This window comes from Sinohyriopsis cumingii, chromosome 6 (assembly GCF_028554795.1).
Source record: "Sinohyriopsis cumingii isolate HCF-2022 chromosome 6, ASM2855479v2, whole genome shotgun sequence".
NCBI lineage: Eukaryota > Metazoa > Mollusca > Bivalvia > Unionida > Unionidae > Sinohyriopsis > Sinohyriopsis cumingii.
In genome coordinates this window covers 52,437,921-52,463,843 of record NC_142966.1, presented here as the reverse complement: position 1 = coordinate 52,463,843, position 25,923 = coordinate 52,437,921, and the positions used below count along the sequence as shown (strand labels likewise).

The window sequence follows — 25,923 nt, the reverse complement described above, 5'->3', positions numbered from 1 at the left end:
AATTAGAATGAAAAACAAGCGTGCATCCTAGAATAGACCTTATTCCAAGATGTCTACTAATTGCATATCCTAGAATAGATTCGGTTCCAAGACATCTACTAATTTCATATCCTAGAATAGATTCGGTTCCTAGGCATGAATTTGCACCCATGGGCTCCTTCTAGACAAGATTTTCCTTGCATGAGTTAATTGCACCATCAAGTTGGTATTCGTATCAATAATGTAATGTATCACAGGCTCAGTATCATGAATCGTATTGATTTGTGGCACAGGTGTATTATTTCACTCTTACTTGATAGTAGGTGTATTATTTCACTCTTACTTGATAGTAAGATGAAAATATGATTCTCATGCCAAAGATCTCACAGTATAAAATTTGCCATGCTTGTATGAAAAATAAAATTAGGCCACACGGTTGTAAGATTTTAAATTTTTATTAACAGTTGTCTTATCACTGTAATGGTGATCTGACTTTTGAATTCCTTCATTCTGGGATGTTTTCTGTATGGCAAGCTATACAACTATTTTCCCCAAAACCAGATATCGCATGAACTAAATAACTTGATCATAAAATTTTTATATCTTTCAAAACTTGTACAAAATATTTATAAATTTAAGTTATCTTATCTAAAATTGTATAAAAGATATCTTAAAGAAGATCTATAATTATAAAGTATATGATATAAAGTATATAAGGGGCCCCAAGTGGCCGGATGGTCTAAAGCGCTCTCAGTTACGGATCATTGCCATCTCACCTCTGTCTGTGTGGGTTCGAGTCTCAGATTCGACCAATGTGGGTTATGTGAGAAAGCTTGCCAGTAGCTTCCCGTGGGGCATTGGTTCTTTCTGAGGTTTTTCCCGGGTTCTTCCTCCACCATTTGTCACAGAATAAGGCAAAAAATAACTTGGTTTTGCCGTAGAACAATCTGACTATCTTTCCATTGTACATGCGTACAATGTTACCTAGGGTGATTAATTGTTTTTCCAGGTAAGCAACTGTCGTAGCATGTATCTCGTCGAAAATTACTTGCGACGAGAGACATTAAAACCACGCTATGCCTGGGTATTTTACCCTGACTATTACTCACTCTCCTATGGATTTAAGGTAGATTCCATTTCTAACCGACACTGGTCATTTTGGATCTTGTCAAGGAGTGAATGTTCTCAACTGTGTTCTCCAGCCATAGGGGTAAGTGTTAAATTTATATTTTATTTAATATGTGAAGCTTATTCAGGTTTTAATGTCATATCATGTAATGATGCATTTACTACTACACAGATCTGAAATGTTGTGAACTTTGAATTACAAGTTGCTATTAGAGTTTAATTTATTAGCATATATCTAAAGAGTTTTCAGAACCCATTATTATGACCAGTTTGGTTTTATTGTAGCTGTTCAGGGCTGCTTAGGGATGTCTGAAGCTGTTCTGGGCTGTTCAGGGCTGTGTAGAGCTGTCTGAAGTTGTTCAGGGCAGTTTAGAGCTGACGGTAGCTGTGTAGGGCTGACTGTAGCTGTTTAGTGCTGCGTGCTGTCTATATGTATGTATATGCGTGTGTTTGTACACGTGGTGGAGCCACGAACATAGATGTAGCCAATACAAGGGTGCTGTATGCTGTCTGTACGTATGTGTGTACGTATGTCTGTACATGTGGTGAATCCGTGAAGGGTGTGAGCAGCCAATAAAAGTGTGGGCCATCCAAAGGACTCGGTGAAACTGTGTAATTCATCAGTTTATGAATCATATGACTGTACAAGTGTCAAGAGGCATATGTTTGTTCCTAGTGATGTTTCAATTGAGTACATTTTCAATTGCATGAGATTATTTTGAATCTTATTTGTAATATAGAAGATTATGTGAAATCTCACTTACATTGCATAATACAGGAGATTATGTGAATCTCACTTACAGTGCACAATATTATTTGAAACATATTTGAATTCCCTAAGATTATTTGAATCTTAATCGTATTCCATAAGTGATATTATGTGACTCTCTCTTACATTGCATAATATTATTTGAAACATATTTGAATTCCTTGAGATTATATTAATCTCACTTTCCATACATACGATTACATGAATCATATTTTCGTTTTTCAACTTGTGAATGTTTGTGTAGAGTGACTGGACCAATCATATGTTGAGAGCGTGAGAGAATCATTGTATTTATAATATATATACATTTTTATTAATTCATTTTATACATTTCCATCGTCAATCACATTGTGTTTGCATTATTCATTTAGTCCAAAACCCACTCGGTTACAATTCTGTTACACCATTAATACTGGCCACCATGTATAGCCTATCGTGTGCTGAAAAATGGTGTTAACAGCAACAACAACATATAAAGTATATAAGATCTGTTATGAAACATACAAGATATCTTGTATAATGAAACATTTTTTAATACAGTATATTACAAAACTTGAGTCATAAGATATTTTAGATGGTTTATGAGCTGTCTAAATATCGAATAAATATCAATTTGATTTGCAGTATTTATGTCAAATTTCGAGAAATTCTTCTGAGCTGTTTTCGTTAAGATTTTCTTTAAAGGTTAAAACTCTGCTGAAATCAAAATCTTTAAAAGCTATTGCATCTGGCTGTATAAGCCATAATCTGTTGATTGTTTCTGAGCTTGATCTGTTCCCTCTTAGTGCATGAATATTATTCTGTGCTGAGTATTCCCTTTCACAGTATGCTGTCTGAATAGGAACATACATCACTAGCCTAACAAAGTCAAACAAGTTTGGAAACTGTTCTTTATTGTTGTTATGTACAATTTTTCACAATTCACAGGTATTATCATTTGGATAATTCTACTCCAAAGTAAGATTTTTCACTAATATATGCTCTGCCATCAAGTTCCAATTTCTTGAATCACTGCTTTAATGACTACTACCATACCATATTTCTCATCTATTCCATACTGCTGTATTTAGAGTTTATGCCCATCAATGCCATAGTCTGCTTGTTCAAAGAGAGTCATTTTGATCAAATAAATATCTGTACTTCTTAATTTCATTTTTAGATTCTTATTTATTCAAATTATCTAAAAACTTAGAATGCTATGTAGTTTTGTAGCACAAGAACCTGTAGGGATATACTCTTTAAGAAAAGAAATGGAAACTCCACCCTACTTTTAAATTGTCTGTATTGGTATTCTCCCTTTTCTACATTTTGAAACACCTCTGAAAGGAGGTTTGACCAGCATCCATTTTTGTCCATCAAGCATGTACATCATACACATATTTTACACCTTTCTGAGCTCAATAACCTTCACTTACATATCCATTAACCCTTTCTCATCTCCAAGATTCTGATATACTCCATAACTCTAAAGATCATTGTCATCATCACTATCAATAGCCTGTATTGGCTGAACAAAATTGTCATCTGAAAATGAACCGCACTGGGAATCAGAAATTTTACATTTTCTAGGTAGCCCTTATTTAGCATATACCTTTATAAAACTGCCTTGATAAAAGGTTCAAATATTCACAGAATACTTGTTCCAGGGCCCAATGTAGTAATCAGATTAACAACCAGTCATGTGAAGCTGAAGAACCCGAGTAAATGGATGTGTCATGACAAGCACTACGAGACCTTTACTAACATGATTTATATCATGACCAGCAGTTTATGGGTGAACAGTTAAATAAAAATAAAATAAAGTACACCGAGTACATTTTCATATGAATGACTTTAAACTAATTTGTGGAATTATCATGCATCGCTTCTCTCCAAGTATGCCAATTTGTAAAAATTCTCTGTAATTCACACAACTGTGCACACTGGCAGCACATCTGAAAATGAATGTCAGACTGGCACCAACTTAATTTGGGACCAACTAAACATTATAAGAATTATTTTGGTGACAATACAAAGTTGATTACAATCATTCTTCTTGGAGGAGTAACAATAACAAGATTTTCAAAATGGTCACCACAGAAGCCATACATAAGATCAGTACAGCACAATTTTAATTAAAACCATCTAGATATCACATAGTCTTCAATGTCACTGTGAATTTCTGCTGATGATGGCAACTACAGTGGCCATATTGGATGTCAGGTGAGTACCATTTTCAACTAGGTCCAACTAAATGCCGCAAAATGTCTTATGTTGAAAACTCAATATGACCTTCCATGTTAGAGGAAGAAAAAAAAACAAGATTTTCAAAACAGCTATACAAGAAGTGCAATCAGCACCATTTTCACTTGGAACCAACTAGGCATGATAAGACGGCTTCCAGAGAAAAGATGTTGATAGGGCTATCGATACAGCAGTAGCTATAACATTATTTTGAAAATGGCTGCCATGGTGGCCATACTGGATGTCAGATCAGCACCGCATTTATTAGGACCAACAAGCCATTTATAGGAGGTGGACCCAGGTGGCCAAGTGACTTTCTGGAGCAGCCATAACATGGTTACCGAGATGGCTGCCATGGTAGCCATACTGAGCATCGGATCAGCCCCATGTTCATTTATAACCAACTACAGGGTTCAGGCGATAAATCTGAAAAAGATTCCAGACAAAAACAGTGAATACTTCCAGAACTCCCAAACCGCTCTGCATCCATAAACTAGAACTTCACCAAACACAAAAGAGCAGTCACATTACCAGTTTCCAACTAAGAAGGTTGTAATAATGAAAATTTTTAAACCTTTGGCTTTTTAGTTATTTTTCAATTTTTCCAGATATTTTAAGACCTAGAATAGCAATTTTCAAAATTTTTGTCCTTTTCCAGAATTTCAGATCTGTATAGTAAAGCTGCAAGTAGATATCACAGGCAGTCTTTCAGTAAACCTCATAGTCAAATGACCATCCATTGAGCAGTGAAACAAAATTTTCAAGATGATGTGGTGACAGTATCTGCCGTTTCATTTAGAACCAACTTCACCATAAGAAAACTGCCTAGTTTCACGATAATGATCCAAGTAGTGCAGAAGAAGTAGCAATAACAAATCCATAGATTATGCATGATGGACAACAGGTCATCCCATTAGCTCTTCTGGTCTATGATCAATACTGCTAAAAATGTACAAAGCATCATCAGCTATGTTAAGGCAATGTATCTTGATTCAAGTTCTCTCACTCTCTGTCTCTGTCTCTCTCTGTCTCTCTGTATCTCTCTCTCTCGAAAATCAATATTGATAAGTAAACACATCTACACGGTCAATAATAAAATACACTGGAAAAAGAGGATTTAACTACATACATATATTAATTTTTCATCCCTTTAATAACTGTGTTTTCAAATGACCAGAAGCAAAACTTTCAAGCATACATAGCAGTTATGATCACTTCCGCTTAGATATCCTACTAGGTTATTCTGCAAAATAGAGAATGACTGAGAGACATTACCAATAGCAAAATATATGTACAACAGAGTATGACTGAGAGACATAACCCAATAACAAAATATCAGCAAAATAGAGTATGACCGGTACACATCACCAATAACAATAAATGTAAAAAGTGTATGACAGACATCACCAATTATCACTATAATGTACAAAATAGAGTATGATTGACATATCTGACCTACGAATATAACATGTATCTGCAACACACAGTATGACTTAACAGACATGACCAACTGACCAGCAACACCATTTCATTAAAACCTTATGACTAGCAGACATGACCATTAACATAGATTTGGTAAAAACATGTACTGTCTATACCTGCTTACAAGTGAAGTCCAATGGCAAACAATAAAAGACCCTACTCTGCCATCACATAATACACCAGGGACTCTAAGTCTGTACTGTTCATTCAACTGATTGCTCCTAATAAACTAAAGAGATTCTGATCCAATGCCACATTATGCCATGACATCTGGGTCTATGAAGCTAAATCTGCAATCAGACCTGACTCATAAATTAGTATAAATGGTATTAAATTTTGGGAGAAAGAAAAAAATAAAGATAAACTATATCTTCAATTTTATGCCATTTTTTAAAAAGTGGACATATATAAAACTCTTGAAACTTACCCATATTTCCTTCTTGCCAGCACTGTCCACAAATATCAGGTGGGTAGTGGTGAGGTATAATGTGCCACAGGCCATATTTCGGGCATTAAACCTGTCCATCAACTTTACCCCCTCCACCTGTAATGAAAAGATATTACTGTATATCTACTGCTGCCAAACATATTGTTCTCCACATATTCATTATATATTTTATATCTATTTCCATAAGGGTTCTCTTAGTTCGTCAACTTATTATTTCTAATTAGCAGCTAGAAAAGACATAAAAATTGACAAAACCCAAGCAATTTTAGTCTTTACAATATTCCCTAAACTTAAGCTGATTCCCATTGTGTATGTGTGTGTTTTAGATTATTAACATAACTTTTAACAATATTTCAGTCATATATCTATGATGTATGCAGTGTGGCAGTTTATAGTGATGTCTAGCATTGGGGCATCATGCCGCAAACATGTAGCATGATGTCTCACCCTAGTCACATTATCACGACACCAGGCCAACCAGTCCTAACACTAACCTCTTGATGCTGGGCACCTAGCAAGGCAACTGTAAGTACCATTTTTATAAGTCCAATATGACTTGGCCAGGATTCAAACCCACAACCTCCCGCATATGAGACAGATGCTCTAACCACTAGGCCACCGGACCAGTTGATTCCCTTTGTAAATCTATATACATTACATTGAATGACTTCCTAAAGATGGCATTACATTTGTCTTCTATTACCAGGCCTACCTCAAAATTAATCTCGCTACTTGTTATTCATGATATGCTGGGGTTTCTTAATACCTATATGGCATCTGATTAATACAAATTCCTTACACAAACTAACTTACATCTCCAGTGTTATAGATCAATAATTCTACTAAGACAGAAAACTACCTCCTACCATCAGTATATATTCCACAATTGGAGCAGGTGCATTACCTCTATGATCTTAGGTTCAAATTTCAAGACTTCAGCCAAAATAATGGCACATGAATAATCAGTGGAGTACTTTAGAATAAAATACTTTATTCATAAACAAACTTAAAAATGCAGTAATTCATTTTTTTTCTTTATCATGTTGATCTTGAAATATTCAATTTATTTGATATATGTTAACTCAATTTAACACAAAGTCAGTGGTATAAAATGAATGGTTATGGTACCCAACAGATAGCCTGGTTGACATCACATATGAAATTTCTGCTTATTTAAGAAGTGTTTATCTCTTATTACCACTGCTTATTTAAGAAGTGTTTATCTCTTATATTACCACTGCGTATTTACCAAGTGTTTATCTCTTATTACCACTGCTTATTTAAGAAGTGTTTTTCTCTTATTACAACTGCTTATTTAGCAAGTGTTTATCTCTTATCACCAGTGCCTATTTACCAAGTGTTTATCTCTTCTTACCACTGCTTATTGACAAAATGTTCATCTCTTATTAGCACTGCTTATTAACCAAGTGTTTATCTCTTATTAGAACTGCTTATAGCAAGTGTTTATCTCTTTTTACCAATGCTTCCTGACCAAGTGTTTATCTCTTACTACCTTTGCTTATTTAAGAATTGTTTATTTCTTATTACCACTTCTTATTTAGCAAGTGTTTATCTCTTATTACCACTGCATATTTACCAAGTGTTTATCTCTTACTACCTTTGCTTATTTACGAATTGTTTATCTCTTATTACCACTTCTTATTTAGCAAGTGTTTATCTCTTATTACCACTTCTTATTTACCAAGTGTTTATCTCTTATTACCACTGCTTATTTAGCAAGTGTTTACCTCTTAGAACCACTACTTATTTAAGTGTTTTTCTATTATTACCACTGCTTATTTAGCAAGTGTTATCTCTTATTACCACTGCGTATTTACCAAGTATTTATCTCTTATTACCACTGCTTATTTAGCAAGTGTTTATCTCTTATTAGCACTGCTTATTTACCAAGTGTTTATCTCTTATTACCACTGCTTATTGACAAAGTGTTCATCTATTACCACTGATTATTTGCCAAGTGTTTATCTCTTTTTACCACTGCTTATTAACCAAGTGTTTATCTCTTATTATTACTGCTTACTGACAAAGTGTTCATCTTGTATTACCACTGCTTATTAACCAAGTGTTCATCTCTTATTACCACTGCTTATTGATCAGGTGTATATCTCTTATTGCCACTGTTTATTTATGAAGTGTATATCTCTTATTACCACAGCTTATTTATGAAGTGTATATCTCTTATTACCACTGCTTATTTATGAAGTGCATATCTCTTATTACCACTGCTTATTTATGAAGTGTATATCTCTTATTACCACTGCTTATTAACCAAGTGTTTATCTCTTATTACTACTGCTTACTGACCAAGTGTTTATCTCTTATTACTACTGCTTACTGACCAAGTGTTCATCTTTTATTACCACTGCTTATTAACCAAGTGTTTATCTCTTAGTACCACTGCTTATTTATGAAGTGTTCATCTCTTCTTAGTACTGCTTATTGACGAAGTGTTTATCTATTATTACCACTGCTTATTGACAAAGTATTTATCTCTTATTACCACTGCTTATTGACCAAGTGTTTATCTCTTATTACCACTGATTGTCTACCAAATCAGTAACCAACATCATGAAGCTAAAGCACTATTGATTTGAAATAATAATTTAATAAGTGATATTGAAGGAAAAATGAAATAGCAGTGATACTGACAGTAAGCGTGACAACCTATGACGAACATTACAAGAGCTTTGTGGCCAGTAAAATGGCAGGCTACACAATCAGTAAGCGTTGTGCCCTTTGAATCATTACAGCTTTAAGCAAATTGTTTACAATTCCATCAAGATCTCAAAAATGATATAAAACTCATGTTCATGACTCTATTAATTTCATGTTTGATGAATACTTTAGCGATATGTAGAAAGTACAAAGTTGATCTCCCCACAAAACACAATTTAGAAAAAATAAAATACCCATAAAAAATGTTAAATTTTTTTAACAAGTTATTTGTACAGTACCCTAACTTCTACTGTCATTTCATTGCAATTTTCAACTTGGCGTCATATCTGCAATTTTGCTATCTGTACCATAATGCCAGACATTGAATATTTGAGCAACAATGTTCATTAAAATAAAATAAAAATGTTTATTGTACTGGATAGGCATTAGCTTTTGCTTTCATTTCATTGTTCAAAAAACACTTATATGAATGTTTCTTCTATATAAAAAAATTAAGAAAACTTTAAAAAAGGCTTTTCTTGTACTAACACACTCTTCATTACTATAAAAAAAATATTCAAAGGGCAGCAACTGTTTGAAATATGCACTGAACAAATTTTAAGACCCTTAAAAGCTATAGTATGACTCCAGTAGGCTGATGTCTCTGATTAAATTCATGGACATCATTTAAAGATAAATGGACTGGCCGTTCAAGAATTACCATAAATTAATTTAAATAAATGGAGACTCAAATTTGCCACTGAAAAACCAAACTGATTTGGGAGGACATAAATGAAGATTTTGAATGAATACTGATTATTCAGACCCCAACTATGCAGACATGGCCTTAATTTTGGGTCAAGACTTATTCTACTTCCCAAATAAGCTTTTGTCTGTTGTAACCCCAATACAAAGATTTGTACTGGGTGTACATAACATTTTCATCAGGGTCTCTGCACCCTCTGTGCCCAATATACTAAATATTCTGAGCAGGCAGTGTAAATCGTTATCCACGGGCACAATATTCAGTAGGCAGATCTTAGTCTGCCCTTGATCTCAACAGGCCCAAACTATATCTGTTTTATTTTACTTATAGAAATTGGGAGATAATAGATAATACAGATAAACAAAAATGCATCCCCTTGCAAATGCTTTACATCTAGTGGATACATTTTCATCTCATCCATTGTGTCTGTGTTATCAAAAGCACAATTCTACCATTACATTGTACTTGTCGTAAAAACTGTTGCTAGTCTAACATAAAAAGAAGCTGATCTTACAACAATCTTCCTGACTGATATAAATCTAACTTTTGTTTCCCCTGAAGGTGCCTATTGTCATGCTTTGTTTCGTTGTTAAAATTAAGTGCTTCTGCCAATGCTCAAAGCGTCAGAAAGTTTCCCCAGAGTTGTGGTGCCTTATTCCACTTCATTTTTGTCCCCTATGCCTTTTTTGACTTTCCTTTGCACAGCTATAAGAGCCAAAGCATGAGGCCAAAAAAAGTGTAGTCATTGCACTGGTTTTAAAATTAGGGTAGGTAGGTTGAGATTTGTTTAAATATCTTTTTTAAACATTATGACAAGATCATGATTAGTGTATATATTGTACTAGGTGTATCAAGTACTGGGCTAATCTGGTTCAGTTAGATGCACAAATCAATTCTGGGGTCTATTTTTTTTAATAATTTTTTTAATGGGGGGGGGATAAGATTGGCAATGTAAAATAGGGATGGTCAGCCAATTGGAAGCATTTCTTTTTGGCCTGATGGGTAACCCAGATTTAGTCAGTTTCATGTTTTATAAATGGAAACGCGACAAGCCAAACTTTAAAATTTTATTCAATTCTTCACTTAAGTTTATGTCCACACATGCAGGTCAAGCTCTAAGTCACAGAAGTCACTGAGAGAGGCAATAGGGATTGTTAAGTGACATACTATTGGTTAGGATAAACAAGTTAAAAACTCAAAAGCTACATTCTATGACAATATAATGACTTCAAAACCTTGAGCACAAAGAAAAATAACATAGTGACTGAATAAAAATCTAGCTGGACTTGTGCACAACCTGTACCATGAAGTAATGATCTAAAGGCGTTGTTGTTGTTATTGTTGCTATGGGGTTTAACGCCATTTTTCAGCACAAGATAGGCTATACATGGCGGCCAGTATTAATGGTGGAGGAAGAACCGAGAAAACCCCGGAAAGAACCACCGACCCATGAGAGGCTACCGGCAAGCGATCTAAAGGTGTATTATTATTATAATAATAATAATAATAATAATAGTAATAATAATAATGAGGACTTTGTATAGTGCCTAATCTTTAGAAGCTCTAAGCGCTTTACAACAGTAGACAACACCTATAACATAAAAAATAAACATATAAAATGATATGATTTACAAAAAAAACCATGAAATTAGAAAACATAAAAACTTGCTGAAAATATTTAAGGTAGGAAACATTATTAGGTCTTGCAGTCGAAATAGGTGAGTTTTAAGAGCACTCTTGAATTGAATCACTGTGTCTTTGTGTCTAAGTTCAGTGGGCAATTCATTCTATGTTGCTGGACCCTGGTATGCAAAAGAAAGTTGTCCATATGGCTTATCTCTAATGGTTTGTATTCTGTCACAGAAGAAATCTGCAAACAGGTCCAGAAGGTCGACTGGAGAGAAGGTAGTTGGAAGTGCGTACATTTGTTCCTTGACATTAGCACTGTAAATGCAATGACAACTTAAGTTCTAATATAGAATTACTAACAGCTGCCATATCATCATGACTGCAGTATGATCATGAAAGCTTTCAAGTGTGGAATGCCAAATCTATGTGAATCAAAACCCTGCCGTTGTGTAATGTGCTGTCAGATCTGGATCTATATAGTTTGTCTGGGGTAATCAGCAGCACAAACAAACCCTGATCTGCCACTGCAGTATGCATAGGTAGATCTGGATCAATGCAGTTTGGAGTAATCAGCAGCACAAACAAACAAACCCTGATCTGCCACTGCAATATGCATAGGTAGATCTGGATCAATGCAGTTTGTCTGGGGTAATCATCAGGACAAACAAACAAACCCTGATCTTCCACTGCAGTATGCATAAGTAGATCTGGATCAATGCAGTTTGGAGTAATCAGCAGCACAAACAAACAAACCCTGATCTGCCACTGCAGTATGCATAGGTAGATCTGGATCAATGCAGTTTGGGGGCAATCAGCAGGACAAGCAAACAAACCCTGATCTGCCACTGCAGTATGTATAGGTATATCTGGATCAATGCAGTTTGTCTGGGGTAATCAGCAGGACAAACAACAAACCTTGATCTGCCACTGCAATATGCATAGGTAGATCTGGATCAATACAGTTTGTCTGGGGTAATCAGCAGGACAAACAACAAACCTTGATCTGCCACTGCAATATGCATAGGTAGATCTGGATCAATGCAGTTTGCTTAGGGTAATCAGCAGGACAAACAAACAAACCCTGATCTGCCACTGCAGTATGCATAGGTAGATCTAGGTCAATGCAGTTTACAATTGGATCCAACTTTTAAGCTGGTACATACAGCATATCAACGTTTTGGTGATTTCATACAAACTGCAAATCCTCAGATTTTTATCTGCTTTAGTCCACTAGGGAATGATCATTTAATATAAATGAATATCTGCTGTTGGGACTTGAACACTGTAGGACTAACTGTGTATTAATGGATTTCATCCGAGCCTTACAGAATATTTAAAATTTGATGAAAAACATAATGATTAATTATGTAATTAATAATGATTAGATTTTGTATTCCATGTAATGAAGCATTTAAAGACTGGTGTACTGCAAGTTGCCTGCAGTTAGGTGTGTCAAATTCACTCATCCACTGACATTAACATGTAGTAAATGGCTCGTGCATATATATTTTCAATATAAATGTAACAAAATTACAGGTCACATTACAGCTTCTTGTAAATGAGGACAAGTAGCAATGCAAAGATTTTAAGTCCATGATGGATTCAAGAATTAAATTATTTTCATACACATCTTAATGTCAATACAATAAAAGCAAAAATTAATGTTGGTTCTAAATTTAAGCACTGATCAAATGTACACCAAACAAATTTATAATTACATGTGACATGAATTATTTTGAACGATACAATGAGCTAAGTACATAGTAGATACCAATGCAAATACTGTGCTTATGTGGAATGATAAATATAAAGGACATGTACCAGAGACCTCCCTAGGATGAAAGCATAGGGACACACATCCCAACAAAAAATGAAGGTTTAATTTATATAAGAAAATGAAAGCCAAACTATGAAAATTAAGAGTCCTTGACCAGGACCTAAAAGTCCTGAAGCAAGGACTTACACCATAAAGAGCTTGGACTGCTCATAAATGACATCAATCTGAAGACATCTTGATTTTTCTACAAAATTTCATCTCACAAATCCTTCAATGGAATGATAAAGTATAAAAAGTGGAAATCACTGGAAAATGGTGAAGTACTCAGACAGTACTCAGTCAAACCATAAAGTAAGCAGGGCAAAACAGAACCATGTCACAAGCATTATGATATCTGGACGTATTTATCTTAAAAAATTCACTTCAATAAGTTCTCTAGTAAATTTATGTTTCAATAAAAGAAACTTGAAACTGTTTCAACCAAGAATAATATATCTTTTTCGGGTCTCCCATTATGAACAATATAATGGTGTGATGTGCACATAACCTCATTCAGTAAACACATTATATGTAAATACAATGAAAGCTAAGTTAGCTATTTCCTAATAATGGGCAGAAAGGTCTAAGTGCCATGTTCTAAGAAATGACCACTTTCAAATATTTAATCTACACATAAAGTACATATATACTAATGACGCTTTTTTTGTGGTCCAATAAATGTTGGTTATTTCGACTGGTTTTAATGTCCGATTTACGATAAAGTATATGTACTGTAAATAGATACAAAATCAAACTTTTTTGTACACTATTAACAACAAATAATTTTAATGTAAATTATAACATAAATAAGGAATGTTCAACCTATTAAATAAATAATCTTAATTAATAATTATTTCTGTTGAGAAGTCCAACTCATCTGGATGCCTTGTTTCAAATAAAATAATAAAACTTAATCATTAGATGTTCACAGACTGCAGCATCCATTTGCAATGAATAAACATTATGTGCAGCATATGTGAAAAACTATATAAATCATCAATTGATTACACTGAAATAGTCTTAATGATTATACCTGATTAGTTGCTTTTGTCGTGTTCTACTTCAAAAAGTGGGTTTCGTTTGGAATCCATATTGTTTACCAGATTCTAACCCCTGCTCCCAGCCCAAGTTAAAATTCTACACTTTTCAGTTACAAGTAAAATAAGGACTCAAAGAAAGGTCCCAGTTGTTTGAAAACACTTTTGTGAAGAATCAGAATTTTGTAAATTGTCAAATTTTGTAAATTTTGATTGACTAATTGGAAAATAACACATAAAGTATACCTACTAGATACATAAAAATTTTTTTTTAGCAATACTGTACAACCTTAGAACCATCTACTATTCAAACCCTGACATGTCATAAACATGCCTATGAATTCTGTCACATTGTGATAATTTGATTCCATTACAGAAAATGAGGTGTAACAAAAAATGTATACTAAAACAATCTATCCTAGCACTAGATGAATCAGATGAAAATACCTGCTTAACATCCGCATTTTGGGACAGAATCAGCCTCAGGTCAAGTAAATTCCCCATTTCCCGCACTATCTGAATTCCAGAATCTAACTTTTCTTGAGTCCATTCCCAAAAATTCATTGGGTCAATACAAGTGTAACCCTGTACTACTGACCATTCAACTGAGTATACTGATGCAACTAATAGTCAAGTACTTCAAACCCAGGAGAATCTGATTTTGTGGTGAGCCTGCATTAATTACAATCACCCTGAAGCCAAATGGAAATTCATTGATTTTTCTGACACAGCACAATTCAGATAAATCAATTTTATTTATGTGAAAGTGCTAACTTCACCATAACAGAGCAGAAAAAGAACTATTTGTAGTCTATTCTCCTCTTTTCCATCCACTTTTTACTGGTTTAAAGAACTGCAGAATACAAAAACAGTACACACTGTATCCAAAATTCAATCAATATGCCATTCTGTGTTTGAATCAAGGAAGCAGAAAAATCAATTGTGTCAAGATTCATGATTGTTACATGATAAATGATCTATCTGCAATGCTGTAGAAGAAAAAGAACTTCTGGTAGGGAACAATTGTTTTCTTGGCTTCTCACAAATTATTACACAAAGAAACCAACGCTATACTAGGAAGCTGGCAAAGAGGAGAATGCCAGTGCTTCATTTATAACAAAATCTAAATGTACCTAGTGAGACTCTTGACTGTTAACTACTAACTGGATGCTATAGTAAATGCAAAAGTTAATGGATTTTCAGGGTCTGTATGTAACTTTGAAGATGCTAATATATATGAACATTTATATATGGGAATAGGATGTTGGAATGATAAAAGTAGTATGGAGACAATCTCAGTGAGTACCCCATTGCATGATGACATACATAATTGATATGGAACTAAATACAAAAGGTTTTAACATAGGTCACTTAAATGTACAAGGTATGGTAATATTGTCTTCCAAGGAAAATAATATACACGTTTTAGGACTCAATGAAACCAAATTAAATGCTAACCACAATGACTAATCCATTTCACTTTCAAGGCTACAATAAACCATTGTGCAGAGACAGACAGACAGCAGGGGGAGGTCTTGTTGTATACATTAGAGAAGATGTAAGTGCAGAAAGGTGACTTGACGTGGAGTCGCATGAAATTGAGAGTATCTGGGTTGAAATTTCTCAAAATAATGCAAAATCATTCCAAGTTGTTTCATTTATAGGCCACCTTCCTCCAAAGCAATTTGGAATAACTTTTTGAAACAAATGGAAAACATTCTTGCACAGGTGAAAGAAACATCTATACTCAGTGATATAAAAAAAGGACCTTCTCAATACTCCAATAAGGAACAACTGGATGGAATTTATTGAATCATTAGGCCTAGTCCAGCTGGTAAATGAGCCCACAAGGGTAAATGAAAAATCAATCACTCTTATTAATCATTTACACCAACCTATCAGACAAAGTGGCTTGTGTTAATGTACCGAATGTTGGTCTAAGTGACCACTATCCAACCTTTTTGACAAGAAAGGTTAAATGCACGAGAAATAAGAAAAATACACAAAAAACAATCACTTACCAATCATTCAAAAATTGTAATGAAAAACAATTTCTCAATGACCTATATAAAGTTCCATGGAATATGATCCAAAATTTGGATGACATAGATGAAGCTCTGAGGGTGTGGACTCATTTATGGATGTAGTCTCTAAGCATGCACCACTGAAAGTACATCAAGTAAAGAATGAAATACAACCTAACTGGCTTACTACTGAAACCATAGATGCTGTGAAAACATGAGACCATTTCAAGGTTATGGGAAACCATGCACAATATAAAGTATGGAGAAATAAAATAACAAGTATGATTAAAAAAGATTATAGAAAACTTCTTATCAATCATTGCTTGAAAACAGAAAAAGCAGCACAAACTCCATTTGGTACTAATAAATTAATTGGAGGAACACACATAGATCAGACAAATAAAATTCACTCACGTCTGGTAAATGACACCATAGTCACTGATGACACTGACACTGCAAATGTTTTCAATGATTTTTTCACTAACATTACCTCAAAATTAAAAGAACCAGTGATAGAAAACAACTGTAATGAACTGAAAAAGTTCTGCAGCAGCAAAATCTCTAAGGAGGTATGTTTCTCTATTTCAGGAGTATCAAAAACTTTGTTAAAAATGTCTCAGTGAACTTGATACCAAGAAAGCTAAAGGACTGGATCAGATTGGTCCACGACTCATTAAATCTTCTGCTTCTGCTATTTTACACAGCATATATGTCATAACTGATTAACGTATTACAACCTCATCTGACCCCAAAATAAGGAAAACTGCAAAAGTAACTCCTATTCACAAATCTGGTTCTAAGGATGATGCTGATAAATGCCAGCCAATCTCAATACTACCAAACTTGTCAAAATTGATTGAAAAACATGTCCATGACTCATTCATGTCATATTTAACCAAACATTTCCTGTTACACCCTAATCAATCAGGATTTAGAAAGAAACATTCATGTGAGACAGCCTTGATCTCCCTAACTGACAAATGGCTTCAAGCACTTGACCAAGGTAGAATAATAGGATCTGTATTTGTAGATTTCAGGAAAGCTAAGTTTGCCAGGTGGATCCTGAAATCCTTTTGAAGAAACTGAAAATCTACCAATGTGATGAAAGCACAGTTAGATGGTTTACTTCATACTTAAATGAGAGAACACAACATGTTTATATAAATAATGTTCTCTCTGAACCATGGAACAATTAGATATGGAGTACCACAAGGCTCAATTCTAGGTCCATTACTATTTATTTATTTTATTTATTAATGACCTACCGCTTTTACTAAGGGACTCAAATATCATCTATATATCTCTATGCAGATGACACAACATTGTCAGACATACAAAAGACAAAGCAACGACTCAAAATATCTTTACAGAATGCCCTAAACTAACTGGACAACTGGCACACATGCAATGGCATGGTGGTAAATATTGGTAAAACTAAAATATTATTTATCTCAACATGGCAAAAAAGGCCACATCTTGATAGTGATGAACTATGTCTGACATGGAAGGATAAAAAATTTGCAAATGGTCTGTCATGATAGACTACTTGGTGTTTTGGTAGATAATAATCTATCATGGACTGAACATATCAAACATATCAGTAAAAAAAGACAATACAAGTTTATGGCTTCTCAGTAGGATAAGACATTTTCTCCCTGAAAAGCACAGAAAACTATTTTATAAGTTACATACAACCCTATTTAGAGTACTGTAATACAGTATGGGGTAATTCAAGTGATAAAAACAAAGCAAAGCTGGCACTTGGGCTAATATCAATCCAGAAAGAAAGGAAGGAAAATTTAGCTGATAAGTTACAAATATTACCTATTAAAGACTGAATCCATTTGAGAAAAGCCAAATTAATGTACAGGATAACTAATAATAGTGCTCCTGAATATTTACAATCACTATTCCAGTATAGGCTACCTGGCAATACTCCCCACCTGCGATCCATGTCTACCCAACAGTATAAAATTCCCAAACCAAATAAGGAATTATTTCTTAAAAATTTCCAAGGCTCTAGAACATTGCTCTTGAATAGTATTCCAGTTGAGATTATAAATCCCCATTCTATTTCCTTCTTCCAAACCCAATATATCCAGTGGCTTCAGAGATGCAGCTAAAATAAATAAATTCCTTTGTATGAGTGCCTCAAGGTAGATTAGTTCTTACCTAATTGTGTTACCTAAAGTTATTACTAACTTACACCCTAGATCAACTTCTCACAGATCTCTGACATCTGTACAGATACTAACACAGAAAATTAACTTACAATCTAAATCATGTCCACACTGATCTCTGACTTGATAACAGCTTCTAACATAGCAATAACTAGCACTGTATCTCAAGTTCTCACAGATCTCTGACTTGGTAACAGTTACTAACACAAAAAATCACCTTACACTATAAATCAAGTTCTCACATTTCTCTGATTTGTCTACAGCTACTAACACAAAGCAAACAACTAGCACCTTAAATTAAGTTCTCACAAATCTCCGACTTGTGTACAAACACTAACACATAGCAGTCAACTTGCACATTAAATCAAGTTATCTCTGACTTATGTACAGATACTAACACAAGCAACCACACCTTAAATCAAGTTAAAAGGAGATCTGCAGTAAGTAGATGTGTTTGTCTAAATGCAGATACCCAGATCTGCTGTCACACAATGTGTCAGCAATCTGAGTATCAGCAGATTGCATTTGGATTTGACTAATAAGCAAGAATACATAGTAATTACTTCATTACTTTTCATGGAAACGGGTTTTCTTTGCATCCAAAGACACATAATGAAGTTATGATTTATGCTTTATAGGAAATCACTTTGTTTACTTTATATCTGAGGCATATTTAGTTCCAAGGCAAATTCAGTTGTCCTGGGACACACACAACATGACCTGATGGCTGTATTTGAACCCACACCCCTCCTGTTGCAAGTCCAGTATGTTAGCCTCTAAGCCATCATGACTCCATCTGAACCCACACCCCTTCTGTTGCAATTCCGGCATGTTAGCCTCTAAGCCATCATGACTCCATTTGAACCCACACTCCTTCTGTTGCAAGTCCGGTATGTTAGCCTCTAAGCCATCATGACTCCATTTGAACCCACACCCCTTCTGTTGCAAGCCCGGTATGTTAGCCTCTAAGCCATCATGAACCCGTTTTAACCCACATCCCTTCTGGTGGTGCTCTACAGTTTCATATTTTGCATATGCATAGGGTTAGGATTTTAAATAAAAAGAATTTTAACAGCTCTCCTCACTGGTTATACTGGCTATTTAAAAAAGACCTTTTATATCTTAGGTTTAATTCAAAGAACCTTTAAGTCCCTTTATGTTGATGTATGATTGACGGGTATAATATGGGTTATAGAGTATACAGCTTGGTATTACTCCAGATATGCACCTTTCAAAAAAGTGTTAGCTCTACTTAGTAATTTTCACTTCCTGAACTTCAGAGGTAAATTGTATAAAAAAACAGCCAATAACTTTTTTTACATTTGATATATTTGGTAATTCATTCATTGCCCTTTCAGAAGCTGGTATTGTCTAGTCTGGCAAAATTCATTTTTCCTATTTTAACAACTGCTATGGATAGTGTACTTTAGACAAATTCAGGTTGATTTTTTTAGCACAAGGGAGCATTCATTTTAGTTAGCAGTGTGTTTAAATCATGTACAATTTCCAAAAGTACAATATCCATAGAAATATCATCCACATTATATTAATGTAGCAGAGGTATGCCACCATTCTCTCCATTGTGCATGTTTTAAATGCAAACAGCTTCACCTGACATACATCACTCTCTCAAAAGTACATCATAACTGGTGAGCACCCCCTCTGTTGCAAGTCCGGCATGTTAGCCTCTAAGCCATCATGACCATATTTGAACCCACACCCCTTCTGCTGCAAGTCTGGAATGTCAGCCTCTAAGCCAACATGACTCCATTTGAACCCACACCCCTTCTGTTGCAAGTCTGGAATGTTAGCCTCTAAGCCATCATGACTCCATTTGAACCCACACTCCTTCTCTTGCAAGTCCGGTATGTTAGCTTCTAAGCCATCATGACTCCATTTGTACACACACTCCTTCTCTTGCAAGTCCGGTATGTTAGCCTCTAAGCCATCATGACTCCATTTGAACCCACACCCCTTCTCTTGCAAGTCCGGTATGTTAGCTTCTAAGCCATCATGACTCCATTTGCATACACACTCCTTCTCTTGCAAGTCCGGTATGTTAGCCTCTAAGCCATCATGACTCCATTTGTATACACACTCCTTCTCTTGCAAGTTCAGTATGTTAGCCTCTAAGCCATCATGACTCCATTTGTATACACACTCCTTCTCTTGCAAGTTCAGTATGTTAGCCTCTAAGCCATCATGACTCCATTTGTACACACACTCCTTCTGTTGCAAGTCCGGTATGTTAGCTTCTAAGCCATGATGACTCCATTTGAACCCACACTCTTTCTGTTGCAAGTCCGGTATGTTAGCCTCTAAGCCATCATGACTCCATAAATAGATTGTGAGATGAAGTGGTCAAACTTGATAAATTTCAGTATACAGTGCTCACTATTTAATGAAAACCCTGAAAATAACCCATGTTGTACAATATATACTTGCTTATAAAAATATCAAGTCAAAACCAATTGCAAACAACTCTGGCCCTGATCTGATATGGTATAATGCACCAGCAGATCAAGGTCTGAGCATTTTTGGTTGGACTTACAAGGAAGCACATTCCATTGATCACTTTTTTGAGATGTTCATATGTTCATACATTTTTAATAATAGCATAGTTTATGGCCTATTAGCATCTCTTCTGTACATCTGACAGGTCTTCAGGCCAGAATGCTTTCTATCAAGTTCTAGTCAGCAGAATTTAGAAAAAGCTGTTTAAATATTGTTTAATTTTAGTAACTGTGGCCATATTTGGTGACAGATCAGCATCAGTTTTACAAATGAACAAACATGAAAGGTCTTCATCATGTCGGGATATCATCTAGCTGTCAGACTGGATCACATTCTGGTCAGTTGTTTTGGAGGTCATTTAAATTCTGTGTCAATTGTTCATAATCTTTGTCATATTTGATAGCAGATCAGCATCAGCTGTACAAATCTGAAAGCACTCAGTGCCATAATGCTTTCTTGAACAAACTTGAAAACTTGTTTTAAGTTTAAATTTTTTTATTAACAGCAGTTAAATTCAATGCTATATCAACATCATTTATCTACAGTTAAAAGGTCATTATGCCTGGATACTTTCCATCAAGTTTTGTCATATTCTATTCTGTTGAAAAATCATTCAAAGGTTTTTCTATTTTTTTAAGTAACCCTGACCATATCCAACGGCAGATCTGCATCATTTGTATGACCCTGAAAGGTCTTCAAGCCACTATGCTTGACTATGCTTGGTTAACTTCCATTCTAGCAGTTTTGGAGAAGTTGTTCAAGATTCTCTATTTTGTTTTCTACTTTCAGAAACAGAGGCCATATCTGAAAACAGAAGAATCATTTATATCAATCTGAAAGATCTTGCACTCAGGATGCTGAATTTGATCAAATTCTTGTCAGTGGTTTCTGAGAATTAAAATGTTTCGAGTTTTTACTATTTTAGCAGTAGTGTCTACATTTCATGGCAGATTGGCATTTTTTTGTTGTTGTACAAATGGAAACAATTATGCCAGGACACTGCTACAATAGGTCAATATTGATCCAGTAGTTTTGAGAAATTTAAAGTAGAAATTGCTGATGGATACACAACATATGGAGACAAAACTGACACAGAGTCAAACCATAAGTTCTCTTAGCATTGTGGATAGTGAGCTAAAAATGGATTATATATGCTTTAGTACGTATGTGAAACTCCTTAGTACAATAGAAATCAATCTAAATTAATGTCACACCGTGTCTTCAAGCCAAGCACTACAGCTACATGGAAACTATCTTTATTTTATAACAATGTGAGACAGTGTAGTATGTGAAAACTTGATTGCCTCCCATAATACCTTGATCAATATCAATTCACCAATACAATAATTAGCTGACAAAAATGGCAGTTATATGAACATACTAGGCTGATTAGCAAAAATGAACTCTACATTCATTGATCTGCCATCAAATTGTCCCCACTGCATGATTTAAACAAGTATTCCAAAAACTCCCCGTCTTGTCAACTATACTTGATTGCACTGATACAACAACAGGAACCAATCTGGCTAATCATTAACATGTGATGCTAGAAACGAGTTTTAACAGAGATAATTCATAACATGTCTTCTGCATTAAACATCTCTGTGATACTGCTGTACATACTGTATGCAGAGATCTATGCTATTTAGAAGTAGATGAAAGATACAATGCTTTATCAAGCCACAGGGAATGAATGTAGTCCAAATTTATGCTCTGTGAGCTCAAAAACAGCATTTTCCATGATAATGCACCAGCAGATCCAGGTCCATGTTCTCTGCAACTGGACCAGACCTATTTGTAAATATATAAGGAACACAAATCGAAACTTCACACACCACGATTTTTGTTATATAATGATATACTTTTCATGTACTCACCAATCACCAAATGGCTGCACAATATAAATATATTCTGCACTTAACACACACATGAATAGGACAATATACATGTACTGATGACTCAAAACAAATCACCAAAGTTAATTTACCTGACCAGATCATATGACATTTTAAATTATCACAGATTATACAAAATAACTTCAACAAATTTATTTGACAGGTTCATATGACCTTTCATATGATCACAAAGTTTTATATAAAAGAACTTGAACAAATTTATCCGACAGGTTAATATGACCTTTCAAATAACCAATTTTCATATTACATATGCCGTGAAATCAAAAAAATAAAATAGATTGATATTTGTAACCAGTTCTTGTTGCCAATGCCTGAATGAATGGATACTGTCACTTCTTGTATAAAGGAATTGTTATTGATTTAATGATTCTCCAAAATGGCAAATTCAAAACACAATAGGGTTTTCCTGCAAAATTTAAATTTAGTGCACACTGCAATATTTTAAATTGACAGTTTCCCAGAATTAAACTAAAATATAGATGGAGGATTTTTTTCCCCCAAATTAATAAAGGATGTACTGGTATTTCTTTGTGTGGTACAGACAAATCACATTTTAATAAATGGCTTCTCATTAAAATATATCTTTTTTTACTACATGATGAAACATATAAGTATTCATGCAGGAAAAGATTTTTTTTTATTATATACCAAAATTGTTCCAGATTTGAATCTTAGAAGATGAAACTCTCTCCTCAACACAACACTCCACTTTTCATAAATTCACCTCACTTTTATTAGGCTGGTTATGTAAATCTCAGTGATGGAAGACAGCAGTAATGATGGGATGACCATATCTGTCACAGTAATGTGTGCATGTGTTTTGGATTTTAACGTGGCTTTAACAATTTTTCAGTCTTATCACTACAATATCTGCAGTGTGGCAGTTTATAGAGATGTCAAGCACTGGGACATCATGCCACAGACATGCAGCATCATGTCCCACCCAGTCACATTATCCTGACACCAAGTCGACAAGTCCTAACACTAACCTCTTAATGCTAAATGACTAGCAAGGCATCTGTTAGTACCATTTTTATGTACCATTTTTATAAGTCTTTGGTATGCCTTGGTTGTGGGGTTCAAACCTGCAACCTCCACATCCGAGGCAGTTGCTCTAACCACGAAGGCACTAGAGTGGTTTTTCACAATAAATTAAAATATTTTCCTATCTGATGATACCTGACCACAATGCAAATATGATTCAGCAATAAATCAGTGGGTTGACCAATGTTGCCTAGCATTGGAGTAAATAACATCATACACAGAGAGTGTTAAGTCAAAATTATTTAGCAGAAATAAATCTCCATATCTGAAATCAAAAGCAATTCCTATTTGTTATAGCTCACAAAAAATGCTCATTTTTGTTGCTGCAGGTATAAATTCTGTAGACACACATGATCAAGCATTACAAGACAAGTGTGGATATATTTTGCACTTGTGAAAATATAGGAACAAAACAATTTGATAATTGCTTTGAACATAAGTTAATATTTCACAATTAAATACATGTATATACTAATAAGTTCTATTTTTGTTAGGGGATTGGGAGGAAGAAAACTTGTTATATGCACCAGGAAAACAAGTAAATATTTGCACTGACAACTAACACACACATACACACCAGGAAAACAAGTAAATATTTGCACTGACAACACACACACACACACACACTTATTATGTATGACCAGGATTTTCAGACATTGACCAACTGTCTTGTATATTGCAATGACCTCAGATGGAAAGACAACCTATCCTAAGAGACCCCTCAATTAGCCAGCCAAATGCAAAAGGGTTAGAAGTTAAAATGAATTTTTAAATTTTTGGTTATTTTTAGGTCTTTTTTCAAGGTTTTAAAATATTTCTGTGGTTTAAGATATATGACAGTTACAAGATTATCTTCATGTTGAGCATGACAATTATTACAAATCTGATAAAGCATGCTCTGAGTTCCTTCCTAAATATAATGAAAATAAAGCTATGGTGAAAATTAATAAATAATTAAAATGATTGGATTTCTTTAATTTGCATAGTTCATGCAGTTTCTAAGACTGCTATGCTAACTTAACGGAAAGCCATGTGCAAAAGAGGCACATTTTGTGGGGTCAGGAAAAAGCCATTCACCATTTTTTTTTTAGGCTTTCACTATTTATCAAGGTTAATTTAGTTTTTTACGCCTTTTTTTAGGTCTTTATGGTTAAAATTAAATTTTATGTTTTTCAAGGTTTCTGAAGTCCACTTCTAACCCTGAGAATGGGTAGACTCTCATGACTGACTTCACAGCAATGCATACTTTTTGGCACAAAAATGTTATATTTCAATTGTACATCAAAGCAGTATTTTACTTTTGTACTTCTGGCAGACATTCTTTATCCACTGGCCTAGAACAATTCTCCAAATACATTAAGGTCATGATTTATTGTAAGGTCACAGTTTCCTCTGAATGAATGAGCTTCAGTTCAATCATTGCTGCTAAATTTATTGTTTTGGCTTGTGATTTTGGGCTGTTGTATGTAATAAAGCCCCTTTTTTCATATCGTTTAATCTTAAATGCTGTTCAGTCTGTATTTTTCTGTATCACACACCAAATTCGAACTAGTTCCTTCTTTGACATCTGCAGATATTTTTAGATTCAACGAATAGAACAATCATTAATTCCAGTTTGTATTGAATTTCATTCATACAGACTAAAGTGAAAAATATTTAGAAAAAGTAAAAAAAATAGCATGTATTAAATACAAAACTGCATTCGCATTTTGTACTGAGTCTGGGGAAAGAACCTGTGTGATATATGGCCTCACTGCATTCCTATCATATCAAACTCATTCTTTCTGCCAACACAAAACAAAGCATTTAACTATGCAGTTTTTTTGTATTTAAGGTACAGTACACTTTAATGGCTCCAATAACCAAATTATAAGATGGGACCAATAATTTATCACTTTTCTAAAATTATTATTGCAAACTGTAGGAAAGCATTGCAAAAAAAAGACAGTAACATGATTTCATTAAAAGTAGTGAATTAATATGTGTTCAACCCCTACAACCTACGTAAACCAAATTGATGAATTCTAGGAATTTTAAGATGCCATGATGGATTTTTGCTTCAACTGAAGGAATGCTTTGCTTAAAATTCTGAATTAATCAATCCTTTCAGGTTGTTGTTGTATGGTTTAATGCCATTTTTCAGCACAAGATAGGCTATACATGGCGGCCAGTATAATTGGTGGAGGAAGAACCCTGGAAAACCCCGGGAAAAACCACCGACCCACAAGAAGCTACTGGCAGGCTTTCTCACGTACCCACGTTAGCCGAGCCTTAGACTCGAACTCACGCAGA

At 34.6% G+C, this 25,923-nt stretch overlaps 1 protein-coding gene across 2 annotated transcripts in view; it reads right to left on the bottom strand.

The window, feature by feature from the left end:
- Positions 1-25,923, bottom strand: part of LOC149796937 (phosphatidylinositol-3,5-bisphosphate 3-phosphatase MTMR6-like) — a 117,155-nt gene that overhangs the window by 64,544 nt on the left and 26,688 nt on the right. For both annotated transcript variants that reach the window (XM_089961616.1, XM_089961617.1), the window contains exon 2: positions 6,009-6,125. In XM_089961616.1, the coding sequence (XP_089817742.1) occupies positions 6,009-6,125 (117 nt within the window). The remainder of the gene's footprint in view (positions 1-6,008; positions 6,126-25,923) is intronic.